General features: G+C 39.1%; 1 protein-coding gene across 6 annotated transcripts in view; it reads left to right on the top strand.

The window, feature by feature from the left end:
* The window catches only part of SH3TC2 (SH3 domain and tetratricopeptide repeats 2), a gene marked incomplete at its 5' end in the record, with an annotated part of 36,856 nt that extends 16,749 nt beyond the window's left edge, over positions 1-20,107 (top strand). For 5 of the 6 annotated variants that reach the window (XM_083352971.1, XM_083352972.1, XM_083352969.1 and 2 more), the window contains 10 exons: positions 1,095-1,290; positions 6,541-6,677; positions 7,769-7,810; positions 7,906-9,618; positions 9,724-9,904; positions 14,361-14,511; positions 15,349-15,471; positions 16,740-16,890; positions 17,954-18,150; positions 19,714-20,107. In XM_083352971.1, the coding sequence (XP_083209097.1) occupies positions 1,095-1,290; positions 6,541-6,677; positions 7,769-7,810; positions 7,906-9,618; positions 9,724-9,904; positions 14,361-14,511; positions 15,349-15,471; positions 16,740-16,890; positions 17,954-18,150; positions 19,714-19,905 (3,083 nt within the window). In that variant the 3' untranslated portion in view covers positions 19,906-20,107. The remainder of the gene's footprint in view (positions 1-1,094; positions 1,291-6,540; positions 6,678-7,768; positions 7,811-7,905; positions 9,619-9,723; positions 9,905-14,360; positions 14,512-15,348; positions 15,472-16,739; positions 16,891-17,953; positions 18,151-19,713) is intronic. The other variant, XR_014491246.1, reaches the window with a different exon arrangement.
* Between the last annotated feature and the right edge of the window lie 1,835 nt (positions 20,108-21,942).

Below are 21,942 nucleotides of genomic sequence, written 5' to 3'. Positions count from 1 at the left end.
TCACTATAATCCTGCAGGAAAGAGGAATTGTCAATTTTTACAATTGTGATCGTCTCTGGAAAAGTGATTTTAGTTTCAGAGTTGGGAGGAAATGTATGTTTGTAAAGAAATGGTTGGTAGTGGACTCAAAGGAAGCCTAATTCTGTGCAGGTATGATCTCTATTTCTAATTTATCCAGTCCAATATGAGTATGGTGGTTACACATCTCTGATTAGTTTGATTCATAAAAAGGCAGAAAAAATACTGCCAAGCATGACAGTTGTTTTATTTTAACTAACAAATGGAACCATTGGAAATCATTTTCTTTTCTGTTTAGTTATCTTTAGAACATGTTAGTCTGGAGTCTAAAAATATTGAGAAAAATCCCCTCTAGTTTTCTAAGGATGTTTGTGTTGGTTTGGATTTTTAGAAAGACCATCCCTGTTGCTTCTATTATTTTATAGCTTGCCTGAGAAAGTGGGGAAATTCATGAACACTTGGCCAGCATTTAAAGTGCTGTATTTTTTTTCCAGGGATTTTCCAGCAATCAGTGAAAAGGGGTTTATTTGTTCAGGATGTCACCTTGAACAGTCTTCCTTTTCTTTCCTGATTGGCAAAAAAACATCTGTGTGACCAATTTAGACTGAGTTGCTCTCAGCGTTAATTAATTTGCCTTCATTGGCATCTGGAAAAAGTCACTGAGGCAAAGATACCATCCCAAGAACATACTATATATGATGGAATTTGTATTTGCATGAAGCAGGAAAGAAAGGCAGTGGATTAGGTGAAAAAATAGCAAAAAATCCATGACGTAGGGCAAATATTTTTGTCAATGGCTGTTCCCCTCCCACCCACAAAACCCCCTGTAACAAATTGACATGTCTTCAGAGTTTCTTATATGTCTGTAGAATAAATAACTGCCTGGTGTGTTTTTAAAAAAAACAGACTAGGATTGTCTGTGACGTCTCAGCTATTGAAGAAAACAAAAATGTCATCGAACACAAAGAGTTTTTGTTATCATGCTTCATTTGCACATGCACCCTCCACTGCCTGTAGCCATGGTGCTGCTGTGAGAGAATGATACAATTGTTCAGCCTTCTCATTCTATTTTTCAGGCCAAGGGAGGTGCATAGCCACTGAAGATCACAGAGGAAAAAGCTGGGACGAATTGAGTTACTGCAAAGGGGATATCCTAGAGGTGATCGGCTTTCTCATTCCGGGTCTTCGTTGGTTTATAGGGAAATCCACAACTAGCGGGATAATTGGCTTTGTCCAGACCAAATCAGTGCAGCTTGAGAGTTATGAATCAATGTAAGTGTGGTGTGTGTGCGCGTGCTTATATAAAAATAAAAAACATAGGTGGAAACCAAGGCAGAATTCACGGCCTTCAGATCATCTAGTTCACAGGTCTGCAACCTGCGGCTCTGGAGCCGAATGCGGCTCTTTCAGCCATCTCCTGAGGCTCCCAGTCCTCTGCCATGTGCAGTCCAAAAAAAAAAAAAGTGGGACTAAAAAAGTTCAACCAATCAATTCAAATATGGAGGGTAGGTGCATATCTCGCCTTGGCTCCACTGTTCAGTCAAACCCTGTTCTGCGCATGCGGGGATGTACACACATGCGCACACACATTTTTTGCAGCTCCCAGCTTTTCCTTTTGTGAGGGAACCGGTTCTGAGTGGCTCTTTCACTGTTTCAGGTTGCTGACCCCTGATCTAGTTGAAATATGGCATGATCCAAGCTTTTATATTTAAGATGAAAAAAGTGTGCATAGAATCCCAGGTAAAAAAATAAATATTACTTGTTCAAACCATATGATAAGAATTAAAGAAAAACAAAGGTTTATAACTTTTTAAATAGTTTTGGAATATCTTTTTTTCCAGAACATTGGTATAGATTTATTTTGGTAGAACTAGTCATAGTGATCTGACAGAGGTAAATAGGCACAGGCCAGGCAAAGATAGGTCAAGGAGTAATTTGGATACTTGGATACAAGATGCAGGATGTGGAAATCATTTTATGGACACTGAGGAAAGTCTGGTGAGGGATGGTGGTTCCTGATAGGTAGGCAGAAAAAAACAAAAGAACTTGGCAAATCTATCTCAGGGAACTCTCATTTGAGACAATTATAAGACAATGTTTTTAGATAAATGAGTGGGATTTTATTTAGTGGAGTTTATTTCCAGGATGTTGCCTGAGCCTATATTTATTTATTTTATTTTAATTCCATTTATATCCCGCCCTTCTCCGAAGACTCAGGGCGGCTTACAAGCTTAGCAGTAGCCTTCATTCTATGTATATGCCTGCTTATTAGGGCTTTCACACACACACCCAAGCGGCATTATTACAGTCAGCTTAATTGCCCCCAACAATCTGGGTCCTCATTTTACCTACCTCGGAAGGATGGAAGGCTGAGTCAACCTTGAGCCTGGTGGGATGCGAACCTGCACTATTTGCAGGCAGCTGGTGTTACTTAAGGAGGCATTAGCCCACTGCTCCACCAAGGCTCTTTGACAAGCCCCCTTTGAAAACATCTTTCTTGAACTGTTATGTAAAATTCTAAATAGAATTTAATTCGACCACAGTCAGACACAGAAGAAAACTGGCAAGCAAAAGAGCAGTGCAAGAAATGTATTGCAATGGTACAGAGCTCAACTATTAATTACTTCATTAATAGTTCAATATCTCAAAGCATTTTATTTAACAGTAAATACAGAAATAGTTTTCCATTGCCTTCTTTAAGACACTTTTTATTTCTTTATTTACTTTCCAGTCTAGATTACAACCATGTTATTTCTTGGTTGAGCCAGGGCTAGAAATTAGAAGACCCTGAGTTTTCGTCCTTCCTTGCCCTGCTAGGCAACCTTGAACCAAGTCACTCTCTCACAGCTTTTTTTTTTTTGCAAAAAAATCTTATAAAAAAACAGCAGGGATTAATTCAGTCAGTCGCCAGGAGTCAACAATGACAGCAAGTCAAAATAAAACAAATAAAACAAAATATTCTTGGTTCTCCCTAATTCAAGTGCTAAATCTGCTATACTTGATTTTCCAAGATCAGTTCCAGCTGATCATGTGCCTATTAAATACTTATCCTTCCCCCTCTTCTATAAAAATCTCAAGTGTAGTTCTTTGTCCAGTCAATAGAAAACAGGCAGATGGGAGAGAGATGCGATGCTTTTATCTAAAGTAAGATAAGGACTCATAAACAATTCAGAATGCAAACCAATAATGATGCTGAACTAAAGGATGCTCTTCCTCAGTTATTCTGCATCAACATTAAAATAATTTACATAATGCCCATTTGGCTCAGTTTTTCCTGAGTGGAGAGGATGTGCCGTTCATGTGATTGTTGTAAAATTCTTGGAACGTTACCCTTAGGGAGGACACACCAAGAGTCTCAAGCAGTGCTTTTTTTGTCATAGAACTCACCAGAACAGAGTTTCAGCACCTTTTTTTGACAGATTTTCCATGTTTTAAAAGTAACTTGTGAAAATTTGATGTTTGGTCCACGTGGACTTGAATCACCCTGCCGAGCGTAGCAGGTCGGCAGCAAAATCATTAAAATGGTGCATGCGGGCTGCTTGTGTGTCGAGTCCGATGCATGTGTACTTCGGCTGCTCGACTTGTGGCACTGCTCGGCTTGTGATTGGTCGTGTGGTCACGCACTGAGTGCTTACTGTGGGCAGCAACCGTTATGCTTCGTTACACAACTGATGTGTGTGGGTGGGTGTACAGTGACTGATAGATAGATAAAAGATTAACAAGATGCGAGTTCCGGCACCTTTTTTCTTCCAAAAAAAGCACTGGTCTTAAAGAGATGTCTATGAGTAGAATTCAACCACAGGAGCCTTCTTTGTTATAATATAGGTCCCTCGACTTATACTCTTTCATTTAATAAACTGGTTCTGCTTCCACTTTTGCCTTAGCTTATGCAGAGAACCAGGACATTGTGAGAGGTTATTCATCTGCAATGAATTCTTCCTCTCTTCTCTCCCTATGACTCGGAAGTTGCTTTTAAAACAGATTAAATTAAAGTGTAGGAAAAATAGACCTTAACCACTATCTAGATAGATTTGCAATAGTCCAGAGTCATGCTTCGTGCTAAGGCCAGGGTTCTTTTTTTTGACACAATTTATTGGGTAGATATTATGATTTTATTTCCTATTACTTCCACTGGAGTCAGACGCCTAATGAAACTAACTAAATAAATAAATACTTATGTGTGCCAAAGACAAATGAGAGTACGCTTCTACCAAGTGCAAAAATTTTTTTTTTTGAGTTAATGTCTTGTCTGTAAAAACTTTGCAGTCATGTGAAATTGTGGTGGCCACAAGGTGTCGTTATTGTCTTCCACAAGATGGTAACTTTGCTAATGCCCTGAAAGGAGTCGTCTTCTGTGTTATATTTCTTTGCCAGCTTTTATGGATTGTTAATGCCTAAACTTACGTATCTTCCAATGAGATTTACTTCCAGATAAGCGGTCATTGAATTGCACGCTAAATGATTGAAACCAGAAACTTACACTTTACATAAAATATCTAAGTATAATCAGTGATGCCTGTTAACAGTATTTGAAGAATGCTATATATCTGATTCATTTAATAGCAAAGGAATTTTAACATTTATATGTAAAACTAAACGTGACAATTTTTTTTTAAAAAAATAAAGCTGGGAAGATAATTTTGGATTTGATAAATGCCATGGGAACTTTTTGTGCCTTTACATTTATTTTCATGTATCATCCAAAAGGAAAACAGTTCATAGGTTTGATAAATGGTTTATTTAGTTGTAATCTCTTTAGACTGTTTTCGTACAGCAATAATACACAAAGGGAGAATGATGTGTGACATGTTAGGAGGCTACCACTCAGTACTTGGGTCACATCATCTGATGCAAATATCATCTATCAATCAGAATAGAGCTGGAAGGGACCTTGGAGGTCTTCTAGTCTAACCCCCTGCTCTAGCAAGACATATCATTTCAAATAAATCATTGTCCAGTCTTTTCTTAAAAACCTCCAGTGATGAAGCACAGCAACTTATGAAGGCAAGCTGCTCCACTAGTCAATTGTATATAGAATATAGTACAATTAACAATATAACAAATAGATAAATTGTGCCATGGTTGCCACCTCCAAACACTTGTGTATTTGTAGAATTGGCACCTTGGTATGAAAATTAGTGCCTATTATTATATCAGTAGTATCAGTCTTCAATTACTCAGTCCTCTTGTTTGAAGATATGGAGAATTCACCAACTAGTATTCCATAAATATCCTTTTATTGGTTTATTGTTTGTATTCTCCTGGTATATACATTAATATAATGTAAGAAATCAGTTCAGCTCCTGTTGTTATTGCAGAAATATGGGAAACTAAAAAAACCATATAAAACCCTAAAGTTTATAGGTTCTGCAGTTTTTAAAAATATGAGAAAATTTCTGAAAAAGTGACACAACAGCAAACACCTTTGAGAAATGCTACAGTAAAAAATAAATGTATTCAAATCAATCATCTATGTTAACAACATGTTCCCTAATCAATACTTTCACCTGTATAAATGTCATTCTGAACAGCTATGTTGAATAATAGATACAATACTTGTCTCTCTCCATGTATACTTCTAATATATTTTTCCTTTGGTTGCATTTGTTAAAACTTCATTGCAAGCATCACAACCAGAAAAGATTTTGAATGACTTTAGTGTGTGTGTGTGTGTGTGTGTGTGTGTTTAAATCCATTCTATACTTACTGTTAAGTGACACCTCCTTGCCATAGGAAGAAAAAAATGGACCTTGAACTGCAGAACAAGACATAGCTGAGATGTTTTCAAGGGCCTTTTTAAAAACATAACTCGGGATGTCAATCAAATACTTTGCTTTGTATACATTTTCCACATTCACTGTATCCATTTATCCTTCTATTACATTTTTTTCAGCAATGACCCTATGGGGTTGGTTTTATTATCATTAAATGCTTAATGCAAGATCATTCCTTAGTTTGGGGAATGAGTGGGGGCTTCTGCTTGAATTCTTCTAGTCTAATACTAGATTGCAGGATCTGGATTTTTCTTTCTGCATTTTCCAGCAGGAAAAAGGTAAGTGGTAAGGATGGAGCTTAGGGCTTCAAGATTGTGGGTTGGTTTCTGAATGTTTCATTACTAGGCTAGGTAATGTCTTCAGGGGAGTTTAGGGCAGGGGTCCCCAACCCCCGGTCCATGGACCAGCACCGGTCCGCAGAATGCCAGCAAGCAGGCTGCACACACAAGCAATGCTCCATCCTCAGGATGCAGGCAGTATTCAAAACCTCACCCCCTCTGGTCCGTGGAAAAACCTTTATCCATGGCACCAGTCCCTGGTGCCCAAAAGGTTGGGGACCTCTGGTTTAGGAGATGTCAGTATTGAAACATTCAGAAACCAACGCACAAGCTCAGAGAACGAACCTCCATCCTCATCCCACACCTGAGCTACAGATATTCAACACCATCGTAAAGATAAGTGGGCTCTGGGAAAATAAAAAATATTCAGCACTGGCTGGTCATTCTCTGCCTTTTCTTCCCCAATGCAGGAGAAAGAGCCCAGTGTTTTTTAGTGAAGAAGAAATTTCTGCTTTCCTCCAGGCTCCATGTAATGACAATGAGGGATATTACAGTAATCTTCTTAATGAATGGGCACAGACAGACATCACCTCTGTATATAGACTTGGTATGTTTCCATGTCTCTGGATATTGTCTCTTTCTAATGTCTTATTTCTTGTTCCCAGATTTTCTGCTGCTCCCTATCTTTATACTATTCATCTTCTGATGGAATATTATCTTTGAAAAACACTCAGGAGATAGTTTGATGTCATGTTGATGATCTCTATGAGCTTTAGTTCTTAGCAGACATAATAGCAGGAGGATGAGATTAAGGCATGTACAATTTTTTAGACCTAATGCTATTGCACACTAAATAGACTACATAGAGTGTAAAACATAACTTTTATATGCAATGAGAAAGCAAAACAATTGTGTGATTCATTTTATTGCAATATGCGCTTTATTGTGATGGTCTGGAACTGAATTTGCAGTATCTCCAAAGTGTGCCTGTACTCTGCCACATCAAAGGGCAGTTGAACAATAGGAATGAACAGAATTTTCTATTATTTCTAATGACATTTTCAATGTAGAAAATGAATAAAAAGGTAAAGGTAAAGGTTCCCCCGCACATGCGTGCTAGTCGTTTCCAACTCTAGGGGCCGGTGCTCATCTCCGTTTCAAAGCTGAAGAGCCAGCGCTTGTCCGAGGACATCTCCGTGGTCATGTGGCTGGCATGACTAGACGCCAAAGGCGCACGGAACGCTGTTACCTTCCCACCATAGTGGTCCCTATTTTTCTACTTGCATTTTTACATGCTTTCAAACTGCTAGGTTGGCAGAAGCTGGGACGAGTAACAGGCGCTCACTCTGTTACGCTGCACTTGGGATTCGACCCACCAAACTGCCGACCTTCTGATCGACAAGCTCAGCATTTTAACCCACAGAGCCACCGCGTCCCTTAAAAGAAAATGAATAAGATGACCTAATTCAGAATTTACAGTATACTCTTCCTTCATTGTAGAACAGTCATATACTTTAGCTTTATATCCCTTACACTCATCTTATTCTTTTCTTGTTTCTTCCTTCCCAAGCTAAGATTGGACTTCATTTTTTCTTGTGTATGTTTTGAATGAAGCAACTTACGTTTTTTGTTATAATGCCAAGTTTGAAGTTTGACTTTTGATCTTGCATATTTCTTTCCTTTTTCTTGATTACACAGATGGCTTTGAACCTATTGCAATGTACCCACAAAGACCATCAGGTGAGTGTGGTTGAAAGGGAAATGGAATGTTTTTCCCCCTGAAATGTATGACCATAAAAGGAATCATATCTTTGTGTTTTATTGATCATTTTCAGATGCTGCTGTATATGGACATAAGAATGGTTGGATGTTTGAAAATTGGGGGAAGCAATCTTATAACAGTTTGTTTACTCATACTGATTCTGAGAAGTCAACTCCAGTGGTTGAATCTTCACCTTCCACCCTTGAGCATTTACTTCTGCCAGAGCCAGATGACCTTGATGACCCCAAGTTCTTTATTGATCTAAATGCTGGGCATATGGAAGACTGTGATGTGTTTGATCCTATGCTGACTTTCCTCAATCAAGATAGCTATGTGCCTCATTTCCAAAGTCTCTATGACCTCTCCTTTTCCTTCCTCACTTCTACATTCTATGGTTTCACCAACGAAGAGGAGTTAGTCATATATCTGGAGACATCCAGGAACTGGGCTAAGAGGGGCCACCTTGCTTGGGCTCACATTCGGATATGTTATCTTTTGGGCCGTCTCTGTGTCAGGAAGGCCAAGTTCTCCCAAGCGCGAGTCTACTTTGAGGAAGCCATGAATACTATGGACAAGGGGTTTGAAGATCTACCTCTGCTTACCTCATTGCATGCAAACCTTGCTGCCATTTATCTAAAGCAAAAGATGAAGCAAAAGTTCTTATCTGTGATTGGGAAAGGGATGACACTTCTGGCCTGCATGTCTGGACACTGCTTCAGTTCTGAGACTGAACTAGAGGTTATGATGTATATCCTGAGAGAAGCCATTGCTGTAGGCAACACAACAATGGAGATTCGGTCCTGCTTCCTCATTGTCAGACTCTTCTTGCACCTGGGCAAATATGATGAGGTCCTTCCTTTTGCAGAACGTTTGCAGTTTCTGAACACACAGCTCACCAGCCAGGCTACCAGTGCATTTCCTTTAGATACAATGCCTTTTCTTGCCTATCTGTATGAAAAAAAGTATGTGCCCCATGTAGCTTTAGCAGCTGCTAGAATGCTGTCCCCCAGCAATATAAAAGGTGGCTTCACACCCATTTGGAGAGCTGGATTCATCCTTGCAAACACCTCTAAACTCTTGAAAGTCCAAGAGAAAAGCAACAACAGCATCTCAGCAGTGGCTTGCTTCTATCTGCATTGTGGGTTGTCCTTCTCCCACGAAGCTGGGACTGTATCAACTGAAAAAGCCTTGTGTGCACTTTTATCCAAACTGTACCTCAAATATGGCATGCTAGAAAAGGCTGTGCATTACTGCAACCAAGCCGTTGTCCTTGGTAAAGTGATGGGTGAAGAAGAAGCATTTGAAGCATCCCTTTCTTTGGGGTGGTTGTTTATTTTGAACAGCCTACCAGAAAAGACCTCAGAGATCATGGAATACCTCCTGTGTTCTCTGCGGCAGACAGACAGTGTCACACAAGATGGGGCCGTTCACAATCTTTTAGCCATTGCTCTTACAAGAGAAGGGCAGGTGCAAAAGGCAGCAGAGAACTACTTATGGGCCTTGAAGAAAGCACAGGAGAATGGAAATCAGCGTAACCAAGCCATTGCCTTAGCCAACTTTGGTTGCCTGGTCACATCTTTGGGGGCTTACTATTTAGGCGAGTACTATTTTCTCCAGGCCATTCAGCTGTATTTTGAACTCCAGGACGGTGATGATACACAGATGGAACTGGTGCACATTTTGTTATGGGTAGCTCAGTCCAAGCTAGTGAGGTGTAAGGCAGAAGAAGGCATCATCTATTTTGAGCTGGCCTTGGCCATTGCTTTGAAGACTCAAAATGTGATAAGTGAGTACTTATTCTTAGGGGAAATTGTTCACGTCAAGTCAAGTGGGTTATTTATTTGGCATTTTTTTAAAAAAAAATATCTCTATCCTACCTGATGCCATGTAGGTCAACTTCATGTCACTGAGTCCCTCTGCCATTTCTATAGTAAAGTGCATCCTGATATCAGAGCCTCCATTCTATACCATGAGCATCACGTTCTCCTAGCTCGGCATCTCCAGGACAGAGAAAAAGAAGGTCACCTTCTCCAGGTCCTCAGCCAGCTCTACCAAAGTTTACAAACACCCAGGTGAGTCAGCATTCGTGTTCCCTGTTAAATGTTAAAATAATGACTGGGACCAAAAGTGTTACAATATTTCGAACGGTATTTTGGTTTCATTGGATTTTGTTATTAAAGCAATTTCCTTTTATCATTGGTGCTCTCTGAGCTTGCTTGTTTTCTTGCAGACATTACATTACCCTAACTAGGCAACTTCATGTTACCTGATATTATGTCATGATGATGCTACCTAGTCAGGGTAATGAAACATCTGCAAGAAAACAAGCAATCACCAAGGACCCCTCATTTCAACCCCTGAGCTACAAATATTCTCCTTCCTTTTATCATCCTCAAGAGAAAAGCAGTAATATTTAAAGCATGAAATTCTAGAACATTGTTGTCTTTGAGCCCAAATGGCATGAGTTCCACTGTTCATAATCCATTGAACACTAGATCATAAAGCAGAAAATTCAGAAAATTTTCAAAAAGATTCATTAGTCTTTAATGTATTCTCTGCCACTGATTTTAACGTCAGATGCTTTGAACATTTTGGAAAGAAGGGAAAAAAATCTTAATAACACTCATTTGTTATTATCAGTTTACTGTACATGTATCATGTAGGAGGAATGAAACCTTCTCCCGTGTTCAGTTGTCTTGGTCTCTGGGAAAATTAGCATGGATTAATATCTGTGACACTTTAAAGCAAAGCGTGTTTTCTCTTGGTAAACCAGAAGTCACTTCCTTAGTTGTATGATATATTCAGCTGCCAGAAAATACAGATGAGAGAGAGAGAGATCTTGAATATAAGGAAAGAGGCAAAAAGAAAATAAATACACAGACTTCCTTGCTTTTAAAAGGGGGGGGGATAGAAACAATTCTGCACTCAGATGCAGATGTCAATGTATTTACTCTGACTTCAGCTCAGAGCTCATTTGTTAACAAGTGTAATCATGTTAATATGAGGTGTTACAAATGGCTGAAAGAAAAGCACAGGACCTACATACAAGAACCAGGATACAAAGAGTGTTTGCATGCACAGGAGAGAAATGTATATGTCACCAGATATTTCAAGCTAGGTTTTACATAGTGGTTCACTTGCTTCAGATTGCCACCTTTTCCTTTGTTTGTTTGTTTTTTCTTTTAATAAAGAATTTGTTTGAAACATTTAAACAATAGAATAAGTAACTACATAAGAAAAAATGTAGGAAAAATATAGGGAATAAATAAATATCAGCAAAGAAAGATTGATAATTACAAAATCTAAGGTTCATTAACACAATATTTCATTGATTTCTTAATTAAATTTGTAGACCTAGATTCCATATATTATCTTAAGAAAAAAGTTAAAATCTCTATAACACCCTAAAGATTAATATTGATAATATTGCTATTTGTCATTGTTCTAAAAATAAATGCACATAATTATATAAAAGAAAGAAAAGAGCAAAGGGAAAAAGAGAAAAGAATAAAAAATATAAAAAGGAAAAGAATTCAATAAAAACAATATTAAGGTATAATCTCCTCCCATTGTTACTGACTGTCAATCACTGTACTTTATCAGCCTCCAAGGTAGACCAGTTTTGGAAACCTGACTTATATATACTAATTCTACTTTTATTACAAATTTATAGTAACAGAATCTTGCAAGTCTAAATGTACTTTCCTCCTCCTTTAGTTATCTTCCTGAGCAGGGGTCCCCAACCCCCGGTCCATGGACCAGCACTGGGCCACGGTATGCCAGAAACCAGTCCGTGCAAACAAGCAAAGCCCCATCTGTGGGATGCAGGCAGTACATGAAACCACACCCCCTCCGGTCCGCAGAAAAACCTCTCTCCACGGAACCGGTCCCTGGTGCTCAAAATGTTGGGGACCTCTGTTCCTGAGAACTAGGGAGAATTTTATCTGAAATGCTTACTCAGATTACAGATCTGTCCAGACCCAGATTTCTTTTTATTGGACCACTGTCTTCATAGCAGTTCTTCCTTTTCTTTCTCAAGGTTATTCCTTTTCCCAATTACCTACTTATAAATATCAAAGTTGTTTCCAATTACCTGTTTCAAAGACATATTTTCCCCAAAGCAGTAGGCTTCTTCCCAACGAGGCAGTGTTCACATAACTCTAAAAGGGGAGAGGGACCCTTAGAAATCTTACTTTTGCAGGAAGTCAGAGGCATTGCTAGCACAGCCATTGTTGACTTTGGATGCAAACAGCACATTGCTTTCAGAGATGGAGGTACCCCATGGATCTAAAGATGTGTCTACCCGCAGTGTTGAAAAATGAAAAAAAAAAGAACCTTTATTGTCAAAGTACAACCATGTATACATTGAGATTAGCTGAGCCTCCCTTCGTGCTCCCACCCCCCAACTCACAGTGACAACAAACCTCCATCTTATCACACCATGTGAACTAATTGCACCACACACCGGCCTCGCAAGTCAATTCTGCATAAAGTTTATAAAAATTATTTCCCGTTCAAAAGCCTAAAAGCCCACAGATAAAAGCCATTTTTCAGCCTGTTGGTGCGGCTGGCTATACTCCTATATCTCCTACCCGATGGTAGGAGAGTAAAGAGATACCGTCCAAGGTATGAGTCATCCTTGTATCTTAACCAGGGTGTTTCTTAACCTTGTATCTTTAAGATGTGTGTACTTCAGCTCCCAGAATTCTCCAGCTGGCTGAGGAATTCTAAGAGTTGAAGTCCACACTTGGTAAAGTTGCCAAGGCTGAGAAATAATGGCCTGCCCTCTTGATCTCTGAAGATTGTGGCTGGTTCACTTGCAGTGCTGCCTGGCAGTTGCTCTGTAATCTAAAGCTTAAATCTTTGAGGAAAGGTTAGCAGAAGGAATAGCACTGCCTATATCTCTTGGCCAAGGCAACAGCGAGAATTCTCTAGCTTTAAAGACTCACAGGTCACATAAAGAAGCACAAAGAGGTCAGTGGCATACGATCATGCCCCTTGAATGAATGCATGCACTGTTCTGAATACATGCCACACAAGAGTTGGTATGAAAGGAAGATAATAAAAATGATGCTGCTTGAAATTTTTTGAGGAAGAGGGAAATGAACACGGCAAACAAACTAAAGAGTGTGGATTGTTTTCTGCTTGCTTCTCACCTTTCTTCAAGATGTTATGCTTGAAGGAAGCTGTTTGCCATGTTATATATGCTGGGGTTTCCTGTGCTATCCAAAATCTTGGAAACTATCTCTTCGTAACATGATTTTTAAGCTGTATAATTAAAATAAAAGCAAGTAACCTTTTTCCTTATTATTTTTTAAATCTCTTGAATGCGTTTCTTGCAGCTTTAGGGTTAATGTTAATTTTTGGTGGTGTAGTAGGGTTCATAATGGAGTGGATTTTACATATAACAACAACTTAGATTTAGCTATAATCACCTTTCAGTTATTTCTTATTATGTGCTCTTGCTACAGATCCTGTCCTCTTCCTTCATATGTGTTTTCCATAGATTATATGACTTCTTTTTTAGGGGGGGTTACCATTCAACAATTAACATTAATAGTTGGTAGTTGTATTAACAATAGAAATAAGAATGTTTTAGGAATATGCAAGTAGGCATGCCCTCTAGTAACAGGTTGTGCTATACCAATTCCTGTTTAAGGAACTATCACACTCCAGAAATTATATGAGTATCATATCACATGACATCATGTCAAATGATATCATATTATATGATGCTATATCACATTAGGATAAATTATTAACAGCTTGTGATGTAGTGATTGTTCTTTTGTCATAAGAACCTCAGAGCCAGCTAATGTTCTGTTGAAATTATCCTTCCTCCCACCCTCCCTCCCTCCCTCCCTCTCTCCCTCCCTCCCTCCCTTCTCTCTCTCTCTCTCTCTCTCTCTCTCTCTCTCTCTCCCTCCCTCCCTCCCTCCCTCCCTCCCTCTCTCTCTCTCTCTCTCTCTCTCTCTCTCTCTCTCCCCCTGGTAGTCCACATTTAATTGGGCTATTTGGAAGCTGGGTAAAATTCTTCTATTTCAAGTGACAGAAAAGATGATACCATAATGTATCAGTGAACAGATATCCCATACCTTGCAAGATGAGAGCAACATATCCCAGGTTTGTGTATTCATAGACTTACATTTCACATGTGTCATGTGTAGTGATCAGAACATGCATCAGCTAGAAACTCCTTTGATAGTGAATCTCCAACATGGCAGATAGGGGAAACTTATATCACATAGTATGACACCATTTTATCATGAAACATTAGTGGCAGTCCACTTGTCTTCCATTAAGAGCGGTATCTTTAGAACAAGGACTTATTTAAGGACGAATTTAAAGTTTCATCTGCTTAAAATAATTTCTTCATTGGATTTAGGACCAAAGGAAAGAATTCAGCCTGTGTGAAGGTCAGAATTCAGTTTCTTGTAAGTGATGTTTTATAGAGTGGCTCAAAATGAGGTGGTTTGTTTTAACTATTCATGAGTTTCACTAATAATGAAATACATGTAAATCCAACAGATCTTTGAAACTGGCATTGGATTCAACCAAGCAGAGCCTAAGAATATTTATTGACTTGGAGGAAACTGTTAAAACAGCCCAGGCCTGGTTACAGGCTGGTAAGCTCTATTATCAAATGCAAGAGAATGAACTTGTGGAAATGTATTTACAGGTACATAAAAAAGTTATTTTCTAAGTTGGTATCTTTCTGTGCTTTTTTTACTAGTTGCAGCTTTTTACCCAACCACTTTGTAAAAGATTATTGCAAAAGTGTGATTTCTATCATTGGATAACATAGATAATTCTTTATAAAATGTGAGTTTTCATCTGTCTGGCACATGAGGATGCTGAGTCAGTCTCTAACAATATAAGGCATCACCAACCATGGCAGTAAATATCCTTCTAGCTGTTATATATAGACTGGATCTTGGCTGAATCACAGATCTTCTGTATTGCAGATATGCATGTTTTGTGCTCAAAGCTTTAAACGAAAGATGCAGTTACATATCGCACACTTATCTTAATATTAGGTCATATTAAATATTAATATTTAATATTGGGTTATATAATATTTAATACTGAAAACCTATGACTTTCATTTGTGGGTGCAGAATTTAGATTCATAAGCAACATTTGGATTTGTAAGGTGGTGATTTCAGAGATTTGGTACTGAAAGATAAGAGGGGGTTTGAGTAGAAGAGCATTAGAATGATGAACATCAAATTACAAAAAAGGAGAACTGAATGCTGTAAGAGGGTACATATCACCAAGCAATGGAAATCTCTGTATGGAGATACTTTAAAAAATTTTGTACCTACTTTCCACTTTTTCCTTCAGAGATGTGAAGTCTCTGCAATGGAAATAAAAAGAAAATGTCACGAAGGGTTCTGTATTTTGTTATGTATCTTAAAATGGATGCAGCTCAATTGAAGTGTCCTGAGTTGTTTTGAGCAAACATTTAACCTTTTTCCGTGATCCTATTGCCTCAGCTGTTAACCTCACTTTTCAGGCATCCATAGAGACAGCGCTGAAACCCAAAGAGCTACACCTGGCCATGGGATTATACGAAGAGGCAGGAGATGTCTTCTTCAATGGAATCAAGGACAGGCATAAGGCAGTGGAATATTACAGGGTACCAACTACAAGATATATTTGTATCAACACCTCTAGAGGTTGCCAGTACTGGGTGCTTCTAACATTGATGGAAAGAAAGTGTGCAGAAGTAGAAAGTGGAAAATGAGATGAACGTCAGACCAAAATCATTTGGGGGGGGCATGGGGGGAACCACCAACCTACTCCAGTGATTCCTTCTGTGCCTCTACATGCTAATATTGCTGGCTGAAAATAAGCATCCTGGAATCTGGGGGTATAGTTAGGCATGGCAGTGAAGGTCAGAGGACCACTGACTGTGTTGTGGCTGTTAATTGTAGAAGTAAGATTGTGGTGAGGAATTTTCTTGTTGTTGCTCTTTGCATATCATCTTTTTATTTTATTCATGCCCTCCTGATACAACATATGATTTGACTGCAAAAGGTCACTAGTTCAACCCTGATACCTTCAGGGTATATAGCAATGGGAAAGCATTGTTTTAGAAATCTAGATTGTTGCTGCTGCTGCTGCTGCTGATTGCTAGGGTAAAAATGCAGTCCAGTGCAACTGTGGCATTTGACAACTTGATGGTGGTCCTTACAAGATCCCTTCCATCTGTACTGAAGGATGCACTCTTAAGAACTTTACTTAAATATCTTTGAGCACAAAGTAAGCAGGAGCTCTCTTTCTTTTACTTGTGTGCTCTTTTAGTAACAAAGCCTTACCATCTCTTTTTAAGTGTTTGAAGTGGTAATGAAGTGGTGCTTTTTAAAAAGAAAGAAAAGAGAAAACGTGTAGCCCTTTCATCTTTAAAAATAAGAAATGAACTTTTTTTTTTAGAAAAAATATTGTCCACTTTCTAAAAGTCTATAATGGTCTGATTAATCCAATGGGGAGCCTTTTCTTTCATATTAAACAATGTGTGCAAACTGTGTTAAATTTATAGTGACAGACGGCTTTAATTTTGCTGGATTAATAGACTTAAACCTGTTTCTAGGCAAAGGCCAAATGGGCAGCCATCCAGTTGCACAAAACAAGGAAACAAAAAGCAAAGTGATCTCAGGTTCATCTAAAGTTCATGTTGTGTTTCACGTTACCTATAAATCTGAAAACTGTGAGATAACGTTCATTTCAGTTATAAGAAAATGATGGTATGGCAAATGATTATCACAGAGACTGTATGTATGGTCAGGTCTTCTTTGCTTTGTGTGACCTCTCGGAGGGACTCTTCGTTGGGCTGCAGGGGCAGGATGGAGAGTAGAAAGTTATGAAACCACCGTGACAAATCGTTTGGTGTTTTTTTTGTGCCAGGGAGGAGCTATACCTTTGGCCAGGAAACTGAGAGACACAACAACGGAGTTGAGAGTGTTCAACAAACTAGCTGAACTCCAAATTGGGCTCCACAATTATGAAAATGCTTTGGAATTTGCTACCTTGGCAGTCAGACTCAGCGTGGATGTAGGTAGGAAGGAATCAAGGTTTATAATGCAAGAATACCTAAGTCATATTCTGAAAATTGTCAATAATTTGTGAGTACAGAAAATAACCACCATACATCTCTTAGAAGGTGGTGTCACCCAAGTCAATTTAAAATATTCAGGTTGGCCTCAGTAAATGTTTTTAAAAGTGCAAAGGTAAGTGGGCATTTATTGTACTTCATTCAAAATCAAAGAAATAGCTCTTCGCGGATTTTATGAATTCACAACCACTGGGAAAGAATTGCCAAATAAATTTATCCTTCCTCAGATAAAGGATGCTGATGTCCCAGTCAGAGATGACTCAGTCAGTGTTGTACAAGACATTGCTTGATTTTTGGACACAATATTTTGTTGACAGTGATATTGCAACCAATAGCCTAGAAATTCTTAACTGAAAGCAAATGGAATGTGTTTCTATCAAATGGATTATTTCACGTATCCTTATCATTTTCACAGTCTTCATTTTGTTGTGTAACTGGTCACCTTGGAGCAACAAGGCACAGGCTTTTGAAGACGGCATGTCTAATTTCATCACAGTGAAATTTAATAGTCTACAATATCGTGTTTCAAGCAAGGAGTCTGCCCTTCAATTTTTTTCCATTTCCGCTGAGAGCGATTGTGTCTATGGAAACATTGTATACATATTTTTCAAGATTGCAGCAATGGAGTGTTTAATGCCTATCACATGAAATTGGCATGTCTTCCCTATCATATTGAATTGCCATTGATTTTATGACATTAGGAAAATGCATAAATAAAACAATTGTTTGCATTTATTATTATGGTTGTTACTGCAAAACTTTTTCAGCATGTGGGTTGGCATTGCACATTAACTTCTGGGGGAGCAAAAAAGTGGTGGCAGTGGAACATGGTGCAGTCTTCCCAAATCCTAGGAACTGGGCAGGAAGCAGTTGAAATGGTGCTGCTCGGGGATTGAAGTACATGGTCTTTTGGGGGGTCTAGGAGGAAGGGGGGATTTGCGAATGCTGCAGCCTTTACAATTGCCAAATAGTCATTTATGCCATTTTGACACTGTTCTTGTTCCAGGAGACCATTTGCAAGAATTGGTTGCCTTTCATCGGCTGGCAACTGTGTATTACCTTCTGCAAATGTATGAGATGGCTGAAGACTGCTACTTGAGGACGCTCTCTTTGCATTCACCAGAATTGCAAGGGGCTCAAGAAGCCATATATTACTCTAAGGTTTACTACCGACTGGGAGATCTCACTTTCCACAAATTAAAGGTGAAATATAGCATCTGTGATGTCTGACCTGTTGCATTTTGGTAAAGATGTTCTGGTTTGATTTACTTTGCACTTAACAATGAAAATATTCAGAATCTTGTGCAAATATTGAATGGGTGGTTTTTTTGTTTGCTTGCTTTTGCTGCAGTGCCAGCAACTATTCCATTTTCTGGACCTCCATGTCACTTTGTTCAGTTAATACTTTTTCAGTTTACAAAAGGGATATATTATTTGTTTCAGGCTAATGTCCAGACTTTGGCCTTTGAATGACAAATCAATCAAAGGGATATGCTTCAAAGCTAGGATAAAAGCTAAATTTTACTTTATTCCATTTCAGCTAAGTTGAACTGCTTTGATCCTTTCTCACACATTCAATAATTCCTCATCTTCTTTCAAATTAAAATAGCCATTTCGTACAGCAGCCAGAGCCAGAATGTAAATATCTCCAAGGAATTACTAAATGTCAATGAAAACCTAGAACTCTCTGAACCCTTTTCCTACCATGTTTACTTATCTGAGGTTTTTCAGTCCAGATCTGATATGCTTTAATTTGGAAGGGCTCCGGAAGCTTCACACACAGCTTGGAAGAACTACATGTGGCTTGGTTTGCAGGCTGTCAGCTGTGATTTATGATATGCCATCCTGTTGTCCTCTACTTTTGATTCTCTCCTTATGTTGTTCTGCAGTTGCTACTCCCTTTCTAAATACCCTTGCTTTGGATATGATTTTCAGTAGCCCCAGCATATCCCTTCAGTAGCTCCTCATATGTCCCTTCATACACATTGTATTATTTCATACGCATTAATTGTTCTTAAAAGGTAAAGGTAAAGGTTCCCCCGCACATGCGTGCTAGTCGTTTCCGACTCTAGGGGCCGGTGCTCATCTCCGTTTCAAAGCCGAAGAGCCAGCGCTTGTCCGAGGACGTCTCCGTGGTCATGTGGCCGGCATGACTAGACGCCAAAGGCGCACGGAACGCTGTTACCTTCCCACCGTAGTGGTCCCTATTTTTCTACTTGCATTTTTACGTGCTTTCGAACTGCTAGGTGGGCAGAAGCTGGGACGAGTAACAGGCGCTCACTCTGTTACGCGGCACTCGGGATTCGACCCGCCAAACTGCCGACCTTCCAATCGACAAGTTCAGCGTCCTAACCCACTGAGCCACCGCGTCCCTTAATTGTTCTTAGTCTGTATGAAATTAATTAATTGCTATTTCAAGCAATCAAGTCTGCATTCATTTGCTCTTTGTAAGTGGTGAACTGGGATTGCTGCTTGCCACATTTTGCCTCATTATAACCCAAACTGGGGGGAAAAATTGCTCGAAGTACAGGGTTATGCCAGTTTCAAGATTTCTATGTTGTAAAGATGTTTTTGGAGAGGGGAAATGGGGTGGGGAGTCATAACACAGAGTTGTAAAAACCATTTAAGGTTCCAATCTGTAGTGAGTGTTGAAAGGTTTTTCTTTCTTTCTTAGGCCATTTTCCTTTCGGTCCCTACCATGTTTTCAGCCTTGACTGGAAGAACTTTCCAGTGCTTTACTTTTTACCTCTTTCCTTTTATTCTCAGGATGAGCAAGATGCAGCCAGTTACTTCTTTTTGGCCTTGGCTGCTGCCACTGAGTTTGATGACTGCAGTTGGCAAGGCAAGATCCAAGCCAGGTTGGCTCAAATATTTACTGATTCCCAAACAAATAAGAATCCAAGAGGGTGGACAACCTATCGGGCCCGATGGTTAAGCGAAGGAAGACATGATGTATGATCCATCTGTTAATAGAGTTCGCAGCTCATGATGGAAGGACATCATTGTCCCTCTGCCAAGAAAAGAAGAGAATTGTCATCTGGTGCTTCTAGTCCCTTGTGTTTCTGAATGAATATAAAATCTTCTGGGCTGTTGTCAATGGATACACACACTGGCCATCAGCTAATGTGTGACTGTCAGTGAAAAAGCAAGCTCATTTTTTTTTAAATTTTATTTTATCAGCTACATGTAAAGAAGACTTCATTCACATACATGGGCCTTATTTAAGAGATTAGAGGGTGTAAAAAAATCAGTTAAAGCAAGACTGAAAGCCAGTTGGTTGTAATGGTTAAGGCATTAGGTTAGAAACTGGGCGACTGTGAGTTCTAATCCTGCCTTAAGCACAAAGCAAGTTGGGTAACCTTGGGCCAGCCACTTTCACCCTTTAGCCAACCACTTCTGAAAAACCTCACCAAGAAAACAGCAGACTTCTCCGGGCAGTCTCTGAGAATCAATATGATTGAGCAGAAGGGGGAGAAAAAGCAAAGATAATGAATGCACATCATAAAAGCTGAAAAAATAAGATTGTCTGTGATAAGAAGTAAATGGGGCTGATCCTCGGAGAGAATATTCAACATGCACCCATTCATCCTCAGTGCCAAAAGGCAAAGTCCTTTACAAGATAGTGATCAACAGAAAGCCTCTGGACAGCCCGAGCAAAAGAGAAAGAGTGTGAGAAATTGCTCTTGCAACAAATGTGATTCTTTGTTCCTGTGTATTTTATCAGTTATCTCTGCTTAGACCACAAAAGGGACAGAATCCCCCCCAACCAAGGCTCCGCTCAAAAAGCTAAGCAAAACCAGATCTATGTTTCAGTGGAAAACATCATGAAATCCCAGGGTTCAAGCTGGCTATGAAGTGTAAAAAAAAAGCATCACAACAAATTTCTTCTCTATTATTGCCAAGAAAATAATGCAAGAGCATGCATAAAGTCACCAAGTGCCAGGTATAACTCAAATACTTATCAGTATTTATATTTATTTTGGTTTCTCATTAATATCTGCCTCACACTTCAAATAAACTAAATTAAGATCTCAAAAGTATCCTTTGGAAAGGATGGAATCCAGAATACCATATCCTAAGTATGGTTAAATGAGCTCTTCAGAGGTATCTCTTTCCTTCTTAATGGATTGCGTTGCCAGCTCTTCACTGATCCTGAAAAAGAAAGGAAATGGCTCCCATATATCTTGAGAAGGAAGGAAAGAAGGACATGATTGGAAGCCTCTTGGGAAAGCAAAGAAACCTCCATACTCAGCCAGACATATTGGGCTTCCATACTGCTGGAAGGTGACTACAAAACTTTCAGATTCTTTCAGTCAGATAGCCTCAGGAAGAGCATGCTTACCACACTACCATAGCTGTATCTGACATGTAGCTCATTGGATTTCTTTGAATCGCTTGCTCTCTGCCCAGCCTACCTCACAGGATTATGAAGGTTTGTTAACAAACTACACATGAGATGACCTCTATGCATGATAAATTGACTTGATCTCTTTAGAAGAAAGTCAGGAAATAAAGACATACACTTCTTTTTGCCTGTAAACTATTGACTGTCCTCATAACCAAGAATCCAAAATTTGTTTTCAGGCTGTTTTTTCTCTCTTCAGAATAGAAATGTGTTTTTTTAGAACAAAAAAGGAAGTTAAAATTCTTAGGAGGCTTAATGCTGTGCTAGCTTTGAGATGTTACAGATTTACAGACCATCTTGTAGCCCCACCAAGTATATTCAGGTTCAAATGAGAAGTCAAAGGATTTCTGCATGTGGAAATATTTTAATATGACCGGGGCTAAACATGGGAAGCTGAACTGAGATAGCCCCAATTTTGATGCTGTGTAGTTGGACTGTGCTTTCTTTAAAGTCGGGGTACAAATCTTTTAGGGGCCAAGGAGAATCTGTCTTCTGAACAGCATGCCACAGAAGTATGATCCATAAAAGGAGTGTGACCAGGATTACGTCGGATTTAATTAAATTTAAAAGTAAACAAACTAACTGCAGAA

The sequence above is a fragment of the Vipera ursinii genome (genome assembly GCF_947247035.1).
Source record: "Vipera ursinii genome assembly, chromosome: 2".
In the NCBI taxonomy this organism is placed as follows: domain Eukaryota; kingdom Metazoa; phylum Chordata; class Lepidosauria; order Squamata; family Viperidae; genus Vipera; species Vipera ursinii.
This window is presented reverse-complemented; position numbering and strand designations above follow the sequence as displayed.